At 40.7% G+C, this 17,822-nt stretch overlaps 1 protein-coding gene across 14 annotated transcripts in view; it reads right to left on the bottom strand.

Moving 5' to 3' along the window:
- Positions 1-1,826: 1,826 nt before the first annotated feature.
- ADARB1 (adenosine deaminase RNA specific B1) overlaps positions 1,827-17,822 on the bottom strand; it is a 56,367-nt gene continuing 40,371 nt past the window's right edge. For 11 of the 14 annotated variants that reach the window (XM_083628983.1, XM_083628985.1, XM_083628975.1 and 8 more), the window contains 3 exons: positions 15,340-15,521; positions 6,797-6,975; positions 1,827-5,737 (listed from right to left, as the gene is read on the bottom strand). In XM_083628983.1, the coding sequence (XP_083485109.1) occupies positions 5,561-5,737; positions 6,797-6,975; positions 15,340-15,521 (538 nt within the window). In that variant the 3' untranslated portion in view covers positions 1,827-5,560. Of the gene's footprint in view, positions 5,738-6,796; positions 6,976-8,654; positions 9,500-15,339; positions 15,522-17,822 lie in introns of those variants that run through there. The other 3 variants (XM_083628980.1, XM_083628979.1, XM_083628978.1) reach the window with 2 other exon arrangements.

Raw genomic sequence — 17,822 nt, 5'->3', positions numbered from 1 at the left:
TTTAGAGAGTTGTGTGCCTCTTGCCACTCTGTAAGAAGCCTTCACACTGTGGACTGGCAAGAAAATACATACCGTATTTTTCGCACCATAGGACGCACCGGACAATAGGACACACCTTGTTTTAGAGGGGGGAGAACAAGAAAAAAAAATTCTCCCCCTCTCTGCCCAGCGCCCCTTCAGCGAAGCGGCAGGAGGCGCTGCGCAGAGAGGGGGAGAATTCCCCCCTCTTGTTTTCCCGCTCTAAAACAAGGTTCAGGCGGCTACCTTGGAAGCCTGGAGAGCGAGAGGGGTCGGTGTGCACCGACCCCTCTCACTCTCCAGGCTTCAGGTTCCTTTCGACCTGCTCTTTGGGGCTGGCGGGGGAAGCCCACCACCAGCCCCAAAGAGCAGGTCAGGGAGCAGCGGAGAGGCTGCTGCCATAGTCGCGCGTCACCTCTCCAGCCGGGAGAGGGTCGCGGGGGGCTTCTTTTGCCCGGTGCGCGCTCTCCCGGCTGGAGAGGTGACGCGCGGCAATGGAGGCTCCTGCCATAGCCGTGCGTCACCTCTCCAGCCGGGAGAGGGTCGCGGGGGGCTTCTTTTGCCCCACGCGCGCTCTCCCGGCTGGAGAGGTGACGCGCGGCTATAGAGGCTCCTTCCATAGCCGCGTGTCACCTCTCCAGCCGGGAGAGGGTCACGGGGCTATGGCGTCTTCGCTCCATAGGACGCACACACATTTCCCCTTCATTTTTGAAGGGGAAAAAGTGTGTCCTATAGAGCGAAAAATACGGTAGTTGTGTGGTTAGTCTGGGAACTGATCTACCGTAGGTAAATCAAGGAGGTTATATGGATAATCCACCGTCAACTCTGCTTAATATTGTGTCTGCAAATGGAATTAGGTTTATCATACCTCCAGACCCAATACTAATGCATAAATCTCTTGTGTTTATGCTTCTTGCCACAGCTAGAACTGTGAGTGGCTTCCCACTGGAAATCCGACTAGCCTCCTTCTCAAAAGTGTGGGGCATTGCACTGTCAGAACACCTGATACACAAACGGTTAATGGTTAATCAAAAATAGACCACATTTATTTGACTTGGTTTAAGTTTTTCTCCTGTTAACTTATCCACACAGCCCACTAAATCCCCTGCTCAGCAGATAAAATATATGGAGCTTTTTCGATAATTAATTTGAATCACCTTTTTCTTTTTTGTGATCGATTGTATGTGGCATGTGCACTCAGTTGCCATCCGGTTTTCCCCTCCCGTCTAATTTCATTTCATTTTTCTATTTTTATTTGTTACACGCATTATTCTTACTGCATTTTGTATGTGCTTATGTCAATCACCATTCTGTATGAAAAATGACCATAATAATAGTAGTAACAGTTTCTAAAAAAGAAAGAAAGATACCTTATGCAGATTTATTAAGACTACTATTTTTCATGTGTTGCTTTAACAAAGTTCTAGTTATGGGAACAGTACTGGTTACCATCAGGTTTCACCTGCTTTGAAGACCAAGGAATCCGTTACATTGTAAAGCAGAATGAAAGTATGTTTGAAAGCTCACTTATTTTGAATGCTCAAATCATGCAGAAACAGTGAGGTATTAAGCATCAAAACCTAAAATACTTTAAAAACCAATTTGTTGGTATTTTAGGTCCTTTATATTTAAAATGCAACAGCAGGCTCCAATTATAGTTGTGTTCATTTTATTTGTAAGCTTGCTTCATTTAGACATTTGGATAACTTTCGTACATCCCTTTCCCACCTCCCAAAAGGAATCCAGGGGTTTCTCCCCAATCAAGAGTTTGTGCTTCAACTGCAAAGACATGAAAAGAGCCTTTAGAATGGCAAGAGCTTCCTTTGAGGGAAGGCAAAGATTTATTTTTCAAAGCCTGGAGAACCGTTATCACATTGTAACAAAAAACAAAAATAAACCTCCATGGCAGTTATGTGGCAACATCATTAGCTAGGTATTTCAATAGTCCAGTTTTTGTTCTATGAGGAAAGGGGCTGTTAGAGGGAGAAAAGGAAGAGAAACTTGTCCCCTCCTGCCCAGCATATGGAAGCATCCTTTTCATTGAGATGGTACAGCGTTTTTGCCCTTTTGATCACAGAAATGAACATAAAAACACATAAATGGGACTTGTGATTGCTGTTTATGTAAGAGTCTAGTTACAAGGAACTTTTCACCGCACATCCACTGAATTCTTTTCTTGACGGCAGGGGCGACGAACCCACAGACATCACTATGTTGCTGGACTTCAGCTCCTACCATCATGGCATGGGCTGGTGGGTGTTGGGAGTCTTAACACTATCTGGAGGGACCAAGGTCCCTTCCCCTGTTTTACAGGTAGGTAACATTGTTGGCTGTACAGTGCAGCCATAGGAACAGGCCTATTCGATCACAAACAAATAGGTTGCCCCAGTGAGAGATACCAGACGCCCAGGCAAAGAGGAGTTGTCTCTAGGAAAGCTACTAATTGCATGGTCGTGAAATCAGCAATTAGGCAGCTGTCGGCTCCAAATAGTCACATTATGTTCTTAATGCTCACGACCGTAGAGCGCTTTGAGGCACAGACATGGGTTGGAAGAGAAAAAGGAGCAAATCTGGCACACTCACAAATGAGTAAAGCAGCCCATAGGCTACCACTTCTTCCCTTCTTTCTTCCCCAAATAGGGCAGAATTTCCAAAGCATTCACTTTCTGTTTTAAAGTAACCAAAGTTTATGGTTATACCCATAATGGGGAAGTTGAGATTAATTTAAACACACTCTTTAACAAGCAAGAACCAAAAGCCACTGACTGATCTTGGCTTGTTTCAATAAACCATGGTTTAAACCAACTAGAATTTTCATAGGATGGACGTAACAATAGACTCTGGTTAGTTTAGGTAAGTGTGAAGGCTTGCAATCCCCTTGTCGCTGTGCTGGCGAGAGGAGGGCAGAGTGCATGAGGCTCGGGCTCACTTCTGCTCGCCCTGTGACTTGGTATTATGTTCCAAGCAAGCCACTTTGCTATTAGAAAAAACACGCAACACATTTGCTCTCAAGCTATGAAATGCAGCAAATTTGCTATACATTGTGCAATCTTCACACTTTGATTTCATTAAAACCGCTATAGTGAAAAACCTCTCAGCCAGCTCTTAATTAGGGTTGCCAATCAGCCAGAAGAAAGCAACAGTGTGGACAATTTTATTTATTTTTGCTTTTGAGCCAGGTGTCAGAAAAGACAAGGACAAAGCTGCTATTTTCCTCCTTACCTGTGCTGGTTTGGTTTTTAATTTAATCTTGGCTCTGCCCCCAGACCTCTTGACTTGGGTCCACCCTAAAAAACTGCCTCATCAGCGGACTCACTCTGGATTCTACATCATGTAACGGAGAGCTCCGCTCCCAGGCCCTGACCAGGTACCAGACTTTTTTTAATTCAACACTTGGCAAGCCTATTCATACTCTTATCTTTCTTCACAGTTGTCTACAAATTGGCCTTGATCCTCTGAACTGGAATGTGCTGCATTGGGACTATTCACGTGACCATTTTAAGCACGTGGATGTGTTGATTATGTTCTATATAATTCAGGCCACAGTACTGCAAGAAAATGCCTAGTAACAATTTAAAATGCCATATAAATTATTTTCCTTCACATAATAAAATTCTGATTTATTCTATTAAATTCTATATTAACTTATTGCTATCATGCCTTTTTCTCATAATATTTTTTAAGTGAACATATTATATATCTATTTCTTTTTAAAGGAAGAGGAATACCAATTACAGCATAGGGCTTTCTGGACATGCAAAGTAACTTCGTGAAGTTTTTGTAACACCACAATACTATGTAGATAGCAGTACCCAGACAATACCCAGAGGTGAGGAGCTAGCTACCGTGTCTACCTACTACATACAGTCGCACAAATATTTAAAAAATACTTTGAGCTGATGTGATACCTTCAATATGAACATCACATCATGTAGAGGCCAAGATATATGCGATATACATATAGTATTACAACTTTGATTTCTGGCACTGGTTTAGCAAAACATGTAACCATTACTTCGCTTTAAGCATATGGAAATTGTTGAATTTGCTAAACCTACAATACATGCTTTCTTGGAATGTAACTACTGAGATCAAGCCCAAATTTCTACCATGATTGTTATGAATTCCTTCTTACTTTTATTGGAATAATATGTTAGCAATATTGCATGTTTACAATTAATGCTGAGGTATTAGTCCCACCACCTATTTCATTAAGTGCAACTTGGCTTGCTGCATCCTATCACAAATTATCAGAAAGACAATACCTTCTGATACCTTGGCGATGGGCAGGAGGGTCAGATTTGCTGGCTACAGCACCTGGACATTTGCAGCACCCTGCCTCTGGGACAGCCCCTCCTGGCGCCAACTGGCTCTGAAGCGGAAGCAGCTGCCCACCAGGGTCCTGCGCTTTGGCTCAGCATAGGACCTAACTCTCTCAGCCAAGGACTGCTGTCCTTGAGAGATCAGATCCACGCAACATGCTCATTAATGGGAGATGTCATCAATATATATGAACAACGTTTTCAATATTTATTCCTATTATACTAGATCAAACAGATCATTTCAGAATAATTTGGGTTGGTACCCTTATACCAGTGTGTGTAAAAGAGCACAACAGTTTCGCCGAAAATAAGTTAGGTCTCTGAAGCGCACAATTTAAAAATTCTTTTGCCCTTAGTACTGTTCGTGTGTGAACTGGTTTTTGGCAAGGCAGCGTATTTCCTCACAAATGAGTGTTTTGAAATTGCCACATCACTGGTAATATTACTGTTGTACTCCACTGAGTTCCTGTGAAACACAATCCGCCTATTTCTAAGCTGGTTTTCATACATCAAAGTAAAAAGAATTTGTTAGCTTACAAATATTTAGTTTCCAGTTTACAATGGTAAAAAAACAATAACTTCACAATGTGTGTAAATGGGAAGTGAAGACAAGTACTTTAAAAATGGAATAAAAAGTGGTATGTTAAAAACTGGATCACACAATAATAAATACATAAATCAGAGAGACAAAGTTTTCAACAGTTTTTAAAGAGCAAGGAAGCAGGGAAAAATAGCTAGCCAAACTCCAGTCTGGTTTTGTGAGCTCAATTATTTAAAAAATAAAAATCTATAAGAAGCACATAAATAATCTGTCTCTTGGGCTCTAAAAGAACACAAAAACAAACCACTTAGTCAAAGTGTTGTGTAAAATCCTAGGTGGTTTACATTAATCATGCACCTGGTAACAATGCAGTAAAATAAAATTTAAATTATCCAGATGTATCACTTTGAATTGCATTGTGGGTTCCCCCACCCCCTGCAAACAATAGTTCCTTAGAAGGTAATGGAATTATTTTGTATTATTCTAGACTAGTTATTGTATTATCAGTTTTCCAAAGGTTTTAATACTTTAGCAAAAGGAAAAAATGGTTTCAAGTCAGCCTCTCCCCAACAGAAAACCACAATAAAAATCTAAGAGCTGCTGTTTCAGCTGTGTAGATGAAATGTTGACGTCAGGGTTTCCATCCTATCCCCTTTTCCAAGCAGAGGGCATCCATGGATCAGACTACAAGGGAAAACTGATCTTGTTCTATGGGCTTCTCCACCCAGGCGCCAAGTCCTGCCTTTGAAAAGGCTTTGAACAAACACTCCTTGGCCGTTTGATATTCGGCAGCTGCTTGCTTCGTTTCGTGGTACATGTTTGGTTTACTGACATTTGAACGAAGACTGGAAGAAAGCTGGAGAGATTAGAAAGAAAGAGAATCCTGTTACATATAGCAAATATTTTATCATTTCAATATATGATTTTTTAAACTGCGCAACTATAAAACAGTTGGCAAAATAATACCTAGGACGTGTTTTGTTTTCTTCTCTATTTATGAATCAGAATCAAAATCCAAAGCTACGAACCAAACTTCCCATCTCTCCTCTGCCCCATTTTGTGTTTTTTTTAAACTGTAATGCCTACCAACCAAGAAAAATTAATTGGATTTTAATCCCGCCTATTCAGTTGGGAGAATTGGGTATATTTAGCCTGGAGAAGGGCTGTCACATGGAAGATGGAGCAAGCTTGCTTTCTGCTACTCCAGAGGGTTGGACCCAACCAATGGATTGAAATTACAAGAAAGGAGATTCAAACTAACATTAGTAAGACCTTTCTGATGTAAGAACTGTTTGACAATGGAACAGACTATCTCAGGTGGTCAACTCTCCTTCCTTGGAGGTTTTTAAACAGAGGCTGGATGGCCCCCTGTCTGACATTCTTTAGCTGTGATGCAAGGGCCCTCTGGGTACCTTCTAACTCAACCATTCTATGGTTACAGAAAGCCAATGTATTCGGGCACAGTGGCCACCATTCCTGGAGGAACAGCAGCAAATATCCCTTCTTGGGTATGAGTTCTGGAAGATCTTCTCCTTGCCTGGCCTGGGATGGTAGGACCAGCTACAACAGCTGAGGCTGCTAAACAGACTCTTGGGCTGGGATGATGGGGGGGGGTTGAGATCTTGTAATCTTGTTGTGATTTATGTGGAAATTGTTCAGTTTGGTTGTGTATTTTAAAATATTTATTGTTTATGACTATTTTCATCGTAGGTATGCATTTTTCCATGTTCTAAGCCACCTTGAGCTTTGTTTGAACCATGGAAAGGTGGCATACAAATAAATTTATGGGTGCATCAAACTTCTGATACATTCAGCTCTGATACAGCTTGCCCAGTAAATGATAGACTCAAAGCCCAAATGCTTATGCCCTGTTGATACAGATGTGGTGCTGAATTACCCATTTGCCAAAATATACCTTTGCATAAGCTCGCATCCAGCGACTGTACAGAGCATGCTTACAAAGACGGGACGCACGGCCCATTTCGTCCTTGCCTGTTGTAGCATTAATCACTTCAAGACCAGCATCTCCTATGGTCCAGTTTACACTGAAATTAGGTGCTTTTCCTGGTTGGCGGGCTTCAGCATTACTGATACCTGTAAGAAAGAAGAGGGGCTCTCAACAAGAAGAAATATTCACATACCTTTTATAGCTTCTCTTTCCAAAGAAAATGAGTGCAATGTAACATGTCAATCATGTTATGTCACACTCCTTTAAAACAATGGCTGAAAAACTGGAACACTCCTCTTTTGAGGTAGGACATAAAGCCATGAACATTCTGCTTCCATTACTGGAGAATGTGTGGTCAAAATATTCCAACATCATTAAGGCAGGTGTGTTATAAATGGAGAAATGTATGTTAGAATAACATAACATAACCTTATTAGGAGGAGCATTTGCATCACATTTTGGTTAATCTTTTTACAATTCAAATCTGAGTGCAGTTAAATAGCTGGATAAAGGAAAAATGACATTACTTAGTGGTAACTAACAGTCTCTAAAATAAAACTGCCAATATTGTACCTACGTTTGCAAAACAACCCTTTAAAAACCCCTTTCTGATGAAGTGGCAGCAGCTGGCCACTCCATTAGAGCCAATCACAAGCAAAACTATGTCAAGCTCAGCATCATTCGGATGCTTTAATGCCCCCTCTTTCTGAGATGTGGATATCCAGTCAAGTATCACAACTCCAGGAAGAGAAGGGAAGAAAGTATGGATTAACTGATCTTATCTTATTAGCAAACTGCCATACTTCATTTCCCCCACATTTAGGGAAGAGCAAAAAGCAGCACTTCAGTCTTCAAGGGCAACTGGAAAGAGATCTCTATGGAAAAGAAATGGCAGCCCTGCTCTTCACCCCACAGAGCTCCAAGAAGAGAAACGTGGGAGGGGAGGACCAAGGGAGCTTAAAGGCACTAAAGCATAAGAAACAGCCACACCACAAGGGGGGAAATGTGCGGGACCACTTTTATCAGTAGTGCTATGTTATGACAACAGAAATATACCAACAAGCAATGTAGCTATAAATTGCTCTAAGAATCTCTGGACTACATCGTTATAGTCAAGAAGCCGAATGATTTCCCGGTTTTAAAAAAATAACAACGCAAAAAAAGCCCTTAATGCATTTATAGAGGCTGAGAGAATCAAATGGTACAATAATGTTGTCTGAAATTTATAAAATTTATGTCATACAACCTCTGGCATTTTCTGGTCTCCTAGTTTTCAATATATATATATATGTGTGTGTGTTCACATTCTTCATTAGAAGAATGTATTCACTGACAAGAAGTTTTTGCAAACCCCTTAAAGCAGAACTTTATCCTAGGTTAATCAAGTCATTGGAAGTACAGCCCCATACATGTCAACCATGAAGCCAAACTGAGTTCAAAGGCACTTCCTCTCAAATAAGTGGATGCAGGATTTCATCCTCGTTATCTCACAGAAATCAAGAAGCCGTTTGCAAAGTTTGGGTGTGCCAGGCCAGCCCACCCACAGCACGAGACACTGAGCTGGGGCGGGGGCACTTTACACTCGATTTTGATACAATATTTTCTCTTCATACTGAAGTATCTGCTTAACTGGTATCTTAACCGGAAAAGTAACTTTTTAAAATTAATGATGGAAGTTGTGATGTTCTTTGTCCCAAGACCCCATATTTATTTCTGAAAAAAATGAAAGCATGCTATTTCCCTTTCAAAAACTGAGAGTCACATGCTAGTAGCCAAGCTCTGCAAATCAAAGCAGTGGATTGGGCGGTGGGGGGGGACATTTCGGGGACACACACGCTGTTTTACTTCAACTTTCAAAGTAACTGTTCCAACTTTTTAAAATGTATTATATAAGGGGTTCAGTATATACTGTCAAAATGTCCTTGAATGCAAAACGCGGTCTAAGTTCTTTAGATTCCCACCTATCCCATCAGTTGCTCCACCACTGAAATCCTTCTCAGTGAGCCCTTTGAAGCACAAAGGACAACTGCACCCCAGAAGCTAGCCAGAGAAAGCAGGAAATATGATGATGGGACACCAAGATCTGTTTCAGAATATGTTTAAAGTATCTTTAACAGGTATGTCAATCGGTTCTGAAAGCAGCCACCAGAGCAGCAGGAAAGTTATCCTCAACCCTCGAAAATGTTCCTAACCTCACTCTCTTTCTTTTCTTTTCTTTTTTGGATAATTTAATTCAAAAAACATTTATTCAGAAGTTGCAATACAGTTGCAAAACATTTTCAATCCCTATATCCCCTCATTATTTAAAGTGTCCCAAAGACCTTGTCCTCTTCCATGCAACTTGGCTCAGTCCACCCTGTGGTTCCCCCCCTCCCCCAGAAACATATTTGCCTAAAAGAGACTTTCTACTCCCAATCCATATATTCCCCTTCCTCTTCCCAAAGTGACGAGCGATTTTCGAGGGTTGGCTCTTTTTATGTGATGTGTCATGCAGGCTAATGGGCTGCCATGCTAACTGAAGCCAAAGCAACATACAAAAGTGTCTGATGACAAGAAGGAAATACAACCAATGGCAGCTGGGTAGTTCTCTCCATCCATTTTAGTTGATTAGTGTTATAGAAATTGTGACTCAACTGTCAGACTGCTAAAAGACGTGAGTTGCTCAAGTATCTGCAATAGTAAGAGAAGCAACAGTGAGACCTAGCATACCACCCTATGGGTGGAAGGGAGGAGCGATTTCACCAAACTGCTCTTAAATATAAAATTATCCAAAGCACTTTCGCAAGTATGGTCATCCGGAACAGCATGGCTTGAACTATATTCTCCACTGGGAATGCCTATCTGTGATGGATAAAACCACCTTTCTGCTGTCCCCGGGACATTATATGCTGGGCATTTGCTCAATTTGTATGGATTCACCAGAGTAATGTTAATGTACAACCTGATACCTGTTATGGGGGTGAGGGGATGTTATATTTGTTGTTCTATATAAAAAGCCAATATGAATTGTTTCTTTCAGAAAAGAAGGAAATGTTTGTATTAACTTTGTCTTGGAAAAATCCTCGATATTTATGAATGTATATTCCTGTGAAGTGCAGTCTAACAGATAGAGAACAGGAGTGGTTATTAATTCCGATCATCTATTACTCAGTGATCTGAAGATCTTATATCTTATAATCAACAATATCACTTGGAAACCTATTTGGACACATGGATGTCATTTATTAATGTATGTGTTAAAACTAGGTTTGATGAGTTATAATTTTTGGTGGATTATTCTTATTGTTAATGGGTGCTGCTGCTGTTTTTTTGGTCTTTCCCCCTTTTTTTTGTTCTTTTATTATATCTGCATTAAAAAATCCACTAATAAAAATGGGGTGGAGTGGGGATTAGTTGCCCTGAATGGAAGAAAGGGGTGTGAATGTAAGAAGCAGAGGTAATAGACAACCATACAAAGAATAAGCCTGGGGTTACAGAGTTTTAGATGAAGCAGCTCCTGTAGTGACCTGTGTAATGCACAATGTAAGAAAGGAGAAATAATTTCACAAGAATCTGAAAATAAGGGAAGGGTGCAGATTCAAGATAAAGGTGAATGAAGTTGGGTGTGGCTGAAAGGCAAAAGGATGGAACCTGGTCCATTCAGCTCTCTGTATTTCCAAGCTTCACCTGGAAGCCCAAATCCCTGTTATCATAGGACAGTTGTATTTTGAGGGCAACCACCAGGGCTCGTTTTATATGGCCCTCCCTTGCCTGTGACATCTCAGGATATTGGTTGCTTACTTCAAAACCTAACAACAGATAAAGCTCTTGGGGAATATATGCTTCCCCAGGAAATATTTAAATTTAACTCCTCTTGGTTGGCACCCATTTTGGCTAAGTTGTTCTCTCATATCAAGTGGACAGGGAACATTCCTGGTGGATGGTGGTCTAATATTATTGTTCCTCTGTAAAAAGAAAAAAAGTGAGAGATCTGATCCTAAAAATCATAGCCCAGTTAGTCTCTTGGACACTGGGTCAAAAGTCTATGGAAGGTTTTTGTTGAATAAGCTTCAAACCTGGGCTGAGCAAAATGACATCTTAGCTGAAGAACAGGCTGGGACCCAAAGGAAAGGAATGCGGTACTTTGGGCAGAAGCTTGGCTGCAGGCGTTGCCAGAAGCGAAGGTATATAAAAACCAATAAAAGGAAAGCAGTAAATTTAGTTTATGAAAGTCGTAAGAATCAACAACCGGCTACTTTGACAGTGTTTGATGCAGAAAAGTTATGACAGGGTGAAAAGAGAATTTTTAAAATGGTGTTTTAAGTAAATTTGAAGTAGAAGAAAAAAGTCAATGTTGAATAACAGCATGTTATCATAAAGCAAGTACAAAACTATTAATAAATGGAACAATGCAGAAGTAAGTCTAGTTAAAAAGAGGGACCAGTGAGGAATGTCTACTTTTCATCTACATTTTTTGTTGCTTTTGTTGGGAATTTTGGCTTAGCTATAAGAAATAAACCAGCAAGTAAAGGGAAAGTTAGATATGTCAAAAACTGAAAGTACTTAAGGGGTGATTCAGGAAACAGGAAGGTATCATGATATACGATAAATAGATCCAAAACAGAATTTATTTGGTTTTGCTTAGAAGAGGACAAAGATACAGAATCTGTTTGAAAGTAAAGTGGCATTAACACCCGTCTGATTTTATGGCATGTGGCTCACATCCAGTTTAGAGGATCTATATCCTCTCAGTTAATTTTGGTCTAGTTATAAAGACGGTTAAGAAGGAGTTTGTAATATAGAATAATTTAAATATCTCTTAGTTTGTAAGAATATCATTAGTGAATATGTGCATATTGCTGAAGTTGCTTTACCTTTTTCAAAATCAACACACAAAAAGAGAACCCAAATGGAAGTTCAGTTACAGTAAAAAAAGGTGGGGTGGAGAGATATAATAGTTATGCAAATGTGATGTTAGATTGATTTTAATGATAATTGACTGTACTTGAGAATCTGAGAGCAACAATTGGCACACATCCCTCCTAGATGGTAAGTTTAAGGTAAGCAGGTCAAAGAAGGAGTACTTGTTCGTAATCATGAGTTGATTGAAAAAAGGAATACCATAAAATTTCCAATATATCAATATTTTCAATCCATAAATTGGGCACAAGATAAAAGAATAAGGGAATAAATGTTAATGCAAGGAAAGTGACCTCAAACATGTAGAATTTACTGATAAATGTAAATGAATGGAAGAACATGCATTGTGATATACAGTCTACTGATCTAAATACGGAAACAGCGAGATTATGGCAATATATATGGAAGACATTAAACATAAATGAATTGGAAAATTCAAATGAAATAATAGCCAGATGGTACATGACTTCATGGAGGATGAAACATACTTAGTTAGAAGGCAAAACGAAAAGCTGGAGATATAAATATCACAAGACAGATATGATGCAAATTCAGTGCAAATATCCAGTTATTCATACGTGCAGATGGTGGACACGTTTAAGGAAATAACAGGGACAGATTACCAGAATTCTATTGGGATTTATAAATGGAATTAGATCAGAAACAGAAAAGAATGAATTTTTATTTATCAATAGCAAAAATCTTAGCAGCTCAATATTGGGGGTGGGGAGAATGTAGCAAAAGTAATAGAATGGGAAATTGTGTTGGACTCTATTCAATTGTTGTTGGCATCTGTCTCGGGAGACAATGAAAGCATGTGCCTTCGTGGATAAAGTCAAACCCGCAAGAGAGTTATAGCACCTGCTGTGGTTGCATTTAAATCCATGAAATGAACATACTGAAAGACAAATGGGGAAAAGGTAGAAAAAGGTGATCAAAAGCAGGAAAAGATGTTGGAATAGTTTTATTTTGATAAATTTCATTCTGTTTCTCACCCAGTATGTTTATGGATTTAAAGTCCAACAAAATTTCCTATTCCATGACCTTTTGCTACTTTTACCTTTTTAGATACAACAGCAAGGACACTGTTTTAGGTACATTGAAGTATATTAAATTAATGAATAAGTAGTATGAAACTGAAGTCTTTTTGATGCATTAATCAGATTTGGAGATTATTAATGTGTTTTTACTATTGATAAGGCTGCATCCTGTGGCTCTTGGGAGGACAACGGATACATCAGCTCCCCCCATCTCGCTCTGGTGTCATGTCGGACCTCCATCTGCTTTGCCACAAAAACATTTGCAGCCATGCCAGCACCAGAGACACAGTCTTGGTAGGGCCAAGAAAAAGGGTGTGACACCCCTTGATATATTATAATTCAGTGGTTTCACGTTTCACTGCAAGAAGTTCAAGGCAATCACCTGGGGAATGTACCGAGGCCAAAGATTTTTAGCACATTCTGTGTGTCAATTGGCTTATCAATGCCAGAGTGTCTGTGTCGTCCAGCAACTGGTTTTTTTAATTACATAATTATCACTGCCTATATTTCATTTCCTTCTGACCTCATTGCTTACAAACCTCCCTTCCCCAAACGAAGTTACCTGTAACTCAGGATAACACTTCATGCATTTGATGAAGGGGACTGCAGTCCATGAAAGCTTATGCCATGTGACATTTGTTGGTCCTTAAGGTGTCACAAGGCCGTTTGTTGTTTCTGATTTACTAAAGTAATGTGTATTCTTTATTAGACCTTCCTGTTTCAGTATTTGATTTTGCACATTGCCCCAAGTCTGCTTACAAATTATAGGATTTGGGGTTATTAACAACGAAGAAAAAACGTTGGATTTGGAATAATTTTTCTGATAACAGGGAAAAAAAAAGTATAGCTGAACTACATCTTATGTGTACAGAATCATAGAATTGTAGAGTTGGGAGGGATCCAGTCCAACCCCCTGCAGTGCAGGAATCCATGTAGTTCCATGATTGCTTTTGGAGACATTTTTCTTTCCTACAGTGCAGCTGGTTTACAGGTGAGATGTATGCTTGTATTTTTTTTTTACTATTCTTACATAACAGCCCTCTAACAGGCAGTATCTGAGAAGATCACAAAGCAATCAAAAAACAAAACATTAAAATACAGTATAAAACAATGAAAATGATAGAAAATTGATTTAAAAACTAAAGCACAATTAAAACACACTTTAAAACTTAATTTAAAGGTGGGAGGCCCAGTTTTACCCCACTCACATTGCTTTTACCATCTTCAGAAAAAGAATACTGAAGCTTTTTCATAATACGACTGCTTTTACCATCAAGGGGGAAAAGAAAGAAGTACAGGAAACCCACCATTTACGCAGTTCAACATGTGCTCAACCATGCACGCGCGCCTTGTGTCAAACCCAGAAGTGACCCAAAAACGTCACAGAAAGGGGCAGAGTGGAATGGGGTGTTTGCATATATTTGAAACATCATTGGAATTTCACTTAAATGTGTGCTGCCTTGGAATGTAACCTCCACGTAAATGGGGGGTTGCCTGTAGCCACATCTTTTTCCTCTGCAGTGGTAAAAGCAGCTGAGGCAGGAATGATTTTCATCAAGAAGGCAGCACAAGGGTGAAGAAGCTCCTGTCCTATGGCAGTGTCCCTCTTTGAATTGCCACCTCAGTAGCTGAATTGCGGCTTTTTAAAGGACTCGTGCAGGAGCAGCAGGTGCGGTGGGGCAGCAACACACCAAGAAGGGAGGAGTGGCAAGGCTGGGACTGTGGGGCACATGGGCAGAATCAACCTGGCCCTCCTGCCAACCTTGCCACTGCCTGGGCCCACTCCTGCCCTATCCAGTAAAGCATCCAATATGGCACTGTTGAGAAGCAGGTGGAGAAATCCAAACCCTTAATGATATTGCTACATGTTTCCCTAATAAGGCACAGAAGTACATAGCCATAAGCAAGAACAGCACTGGGTGCTCCAAGTCGATGGCTTTTAACTATCTAACGGCCCTGAATTGTGGCCTAAGTCAAGAACCCTCATTACACGGATTCCAAGTCTTTCCTGAATGCCCTATTTATATTTGAGGTAGATCTCTCATTAACAAAAGGCAATGAGTAAAAACAGGGGTGTGCAGACAAACTCAGCCATCAAGGTACCCGTCTTCATACCTTTTCATGATTACTGCAAAAGTCTGTAGAGGACTTTTACGCATGTCCAAATGAACACACTTAGAAACCCTCCCACAAGTGGGACCCTGTCTTATCTGACCTAGGAATGACCTCATCTTCAGACCTTTGCCCAATTGGTCCAACGGTCTGAAGGGGTTTTTGAAGCAGATTCAGTTGAATAGACTGCGAAACTTTCCCATGGACGGAAACCCAGTCTTATCTGGGAGAGTTTCTAACTGTGCTCAAATGAAAGCATTTTCAAACCCTCTCCAGACCTTTGCACTAGTGCAAAGACCTAAAGACCAACCTGCACGTTGGAGACATTGGGGTGGACCTTATGTTTGTGCCCCTGACCCTGTTTTTACACATTGTGGGTTCAGGTGAATGCAATTTGCAAAATTTTGAAAATATACCAGAACTGGAAGAGCTGTTGTTTGCTTTTTATTACATACATACCACTGAGTAAAGGTCTGTTGAGTATATAGAGAGGGGGTAAATCTTCTATCTCTGCTATTCGCTGGTATACTGCTCTGGATAGATGGTCTCCATGGTACAAGCTCCCCAAGATAATGCTAGAGAAGTAAATTGGCTCAAGAAAGAGGGTAAGTAATGCTCCTTGAATACCAAGCACGTTCCATCTAAAGGGAAACAAATGACACCATTTTGAATTAGGCCTGCAAACAAAACAAAAAAAATATGAGTGACTATAGGAGAGGGGGGCAGATACCCTGCAAAAATGGTGATGGCACCAGATGTGTCAGGGTGAGCTTCCTACCCTAGCTGTGCTTCACTGTGTCTAAGGGCAAGAGAATCTCTTTTGAGGCCTAGCGAAGGTAGCTGAGTGACAACAAACAGTGCTAAAGGGCCATCATTCTGCAACTCACATAGAGCCTACAGGCTGTTCTAAGCCAAGGCTCAGAAAACAGCAGCATCCTCCCTTTGCCAGAAGAGGCAGAGGGAGGATTTGCTTCTACTTTTTAAAACACTAGCAGCAGATCTTTAAAATAATTAAAAACCAGTAGACCTCAATGGATAAGAAAAATAGCCATTTGGGAGATGCTGAAAGGTCATCACAGGTGAAAGAAATAGGTGATTCTAGCACAAGTGCTGTAAGGGCCCAATGTCCCCTTGGCTTTCGTGTTTAGAATATCTGCTGTTCTATTCATTTGAGTATCAGAGACTAGGTTCAAATCCCCACTCGGTATTGCATTCCAATTGATGCACCATCATTTGCAGGAATCGCACTGGCCCAGCCCTGGGACTATAAATTGAGCCCATCACAACCACTTCCCTGTTTATATATCCTTTGACAAAAATAAAGCCCCCATGTTAATCTTTCAGAACATTGTGATGTGCAAACCACATGCCACCCCACATCCCAGATTTCAATGTTCCCAGGGCCCTATACCATTCCCCCACTCCCATTGTATACAGTTCTGGGTTTTTTCCACCTTTCTGGCACCCACCAGCTAAGCTTCCTGAATGAATACTACATTTGCATTGTTCTTTTAGTCACCTTCCAGCTCAGTCCCTGCTCTACGGTCATGACTAGACACCTCACATTTAACTAAAACATTTTAATGTTTCAATACAGTAAACAAAAACAAATAAACAATGCAAGCCACCGTCCCTCCAACATTTGTCCACTGCATTTTGAGAAAAGACATTTGCTTTCATATAACACGGCATACACCCACTGAGTAGTTCTCTTTCTTTATTCTCTCTCACTGAAACTCCTTAACTCCCAAACAAACTCAAACCAATAATACATCCGTCCTCCCCCCGCCCCATCTCCCTCTGCCTTCAGGTGACATTCCCACAGGGAGACCTACATGGAGAGGATATATCTCTTCTCCCAACCTTTTAGCCTATCAATACTAAACCCAAGTGTTTTCAGTCACACCTTAATCCCAAATTATAAGTGAAAGATAACTGCAAACTCAGCATTTGCCCAAGCAGTAAAGCTTATCTGAGTTTTATGCTCTTATGAGCAACTGCACATCCATTTTCTATTTAACCATTTTGTCATGCCGAGTCACACTTTCCCCCCACTGATGAGGTTGAACCTGGGCAAAAATGGAGCAAGTCTGCAAACTTTCTGAATACAGCACCCAGGCCCCTCTGAAGGGGAGAGGGCAGGTACTCTTGCTCTGGGAGGGCTAAGCTGGTTGGAGGCCTTTGCCAGGCTGCTTTTTAGTTTGAGTTAAACACTAGATTACACTGCCTCTCAATATTAACTTCATCATAGACAGAATACCTTCTTTATATTGGAAAAAACCTTTAGAGAAGTTTCTTCTAGGCATATATAACTTAAACACATGAATACAAGTACCCAGAGGCTTAAAAGGAAATCTCAGTGCTGCACTAGGTTTATTTCCCTTGTCCTTTTAGTCCTTTTTCACTACTCTCTATGTCCCACACTGCCCTCTGTGTTCTTTCTGTCCCTCTGTTCCCTACTGTGCATGAAAGACAAAATAAATGAGGGAGCTATAGGATGAGGTATGGTGCATAATTCACTGGCCAAGGTTCTCTGATTGATTTGTTTATCAGTCTCAGGGATTGCCAGGTGTAAAACAAGACAATTTTTCTCTAAATAATATAAAGCAGCACAATCTTAACTGTGTCTACTCAGATGTAAATCCCATGCACATCAATGGTGCTTACTCCCATGTAAGTGGGGTTAGGCTCCCACCCTTACTGTGCTAAATATCAGGAAAATCCAGCAAGCTTTGCTCTACAATCCTCTGCATCATTTTAATGCTTGTGGGGGTGGTGCAGGTTGCTAACATTCGTCACCCACACAACCAAGTGATTTGTGTTCTTGCTTCCAGAAACAAGGTGCCCCCCCCCCTCGCATAAAGCAAAATATTGCCCTTGCAAGAATATACCTAGTTGTTTGTTAAAATGGTCCTTTCCCAGTTGGGTGCACATGTAAAGCA

This window comes from Podarcis filfolensis (assembly GCF_964270895.1).
Source record: "Podarcis filfolensis genome assembly, chromosome: 1".
Lineage (NCBI taxonomy): Eukaryota > Metazoa > Chordata > Lepidosauria > Squamata > Lacertidae > Podarcis > Podarcis filfolensis.
The sequence above is the reverse complement of the archived record's forward strand: the minus strand, read 5'-3'. Positions and strand labels throughout refer to the sequence as shown.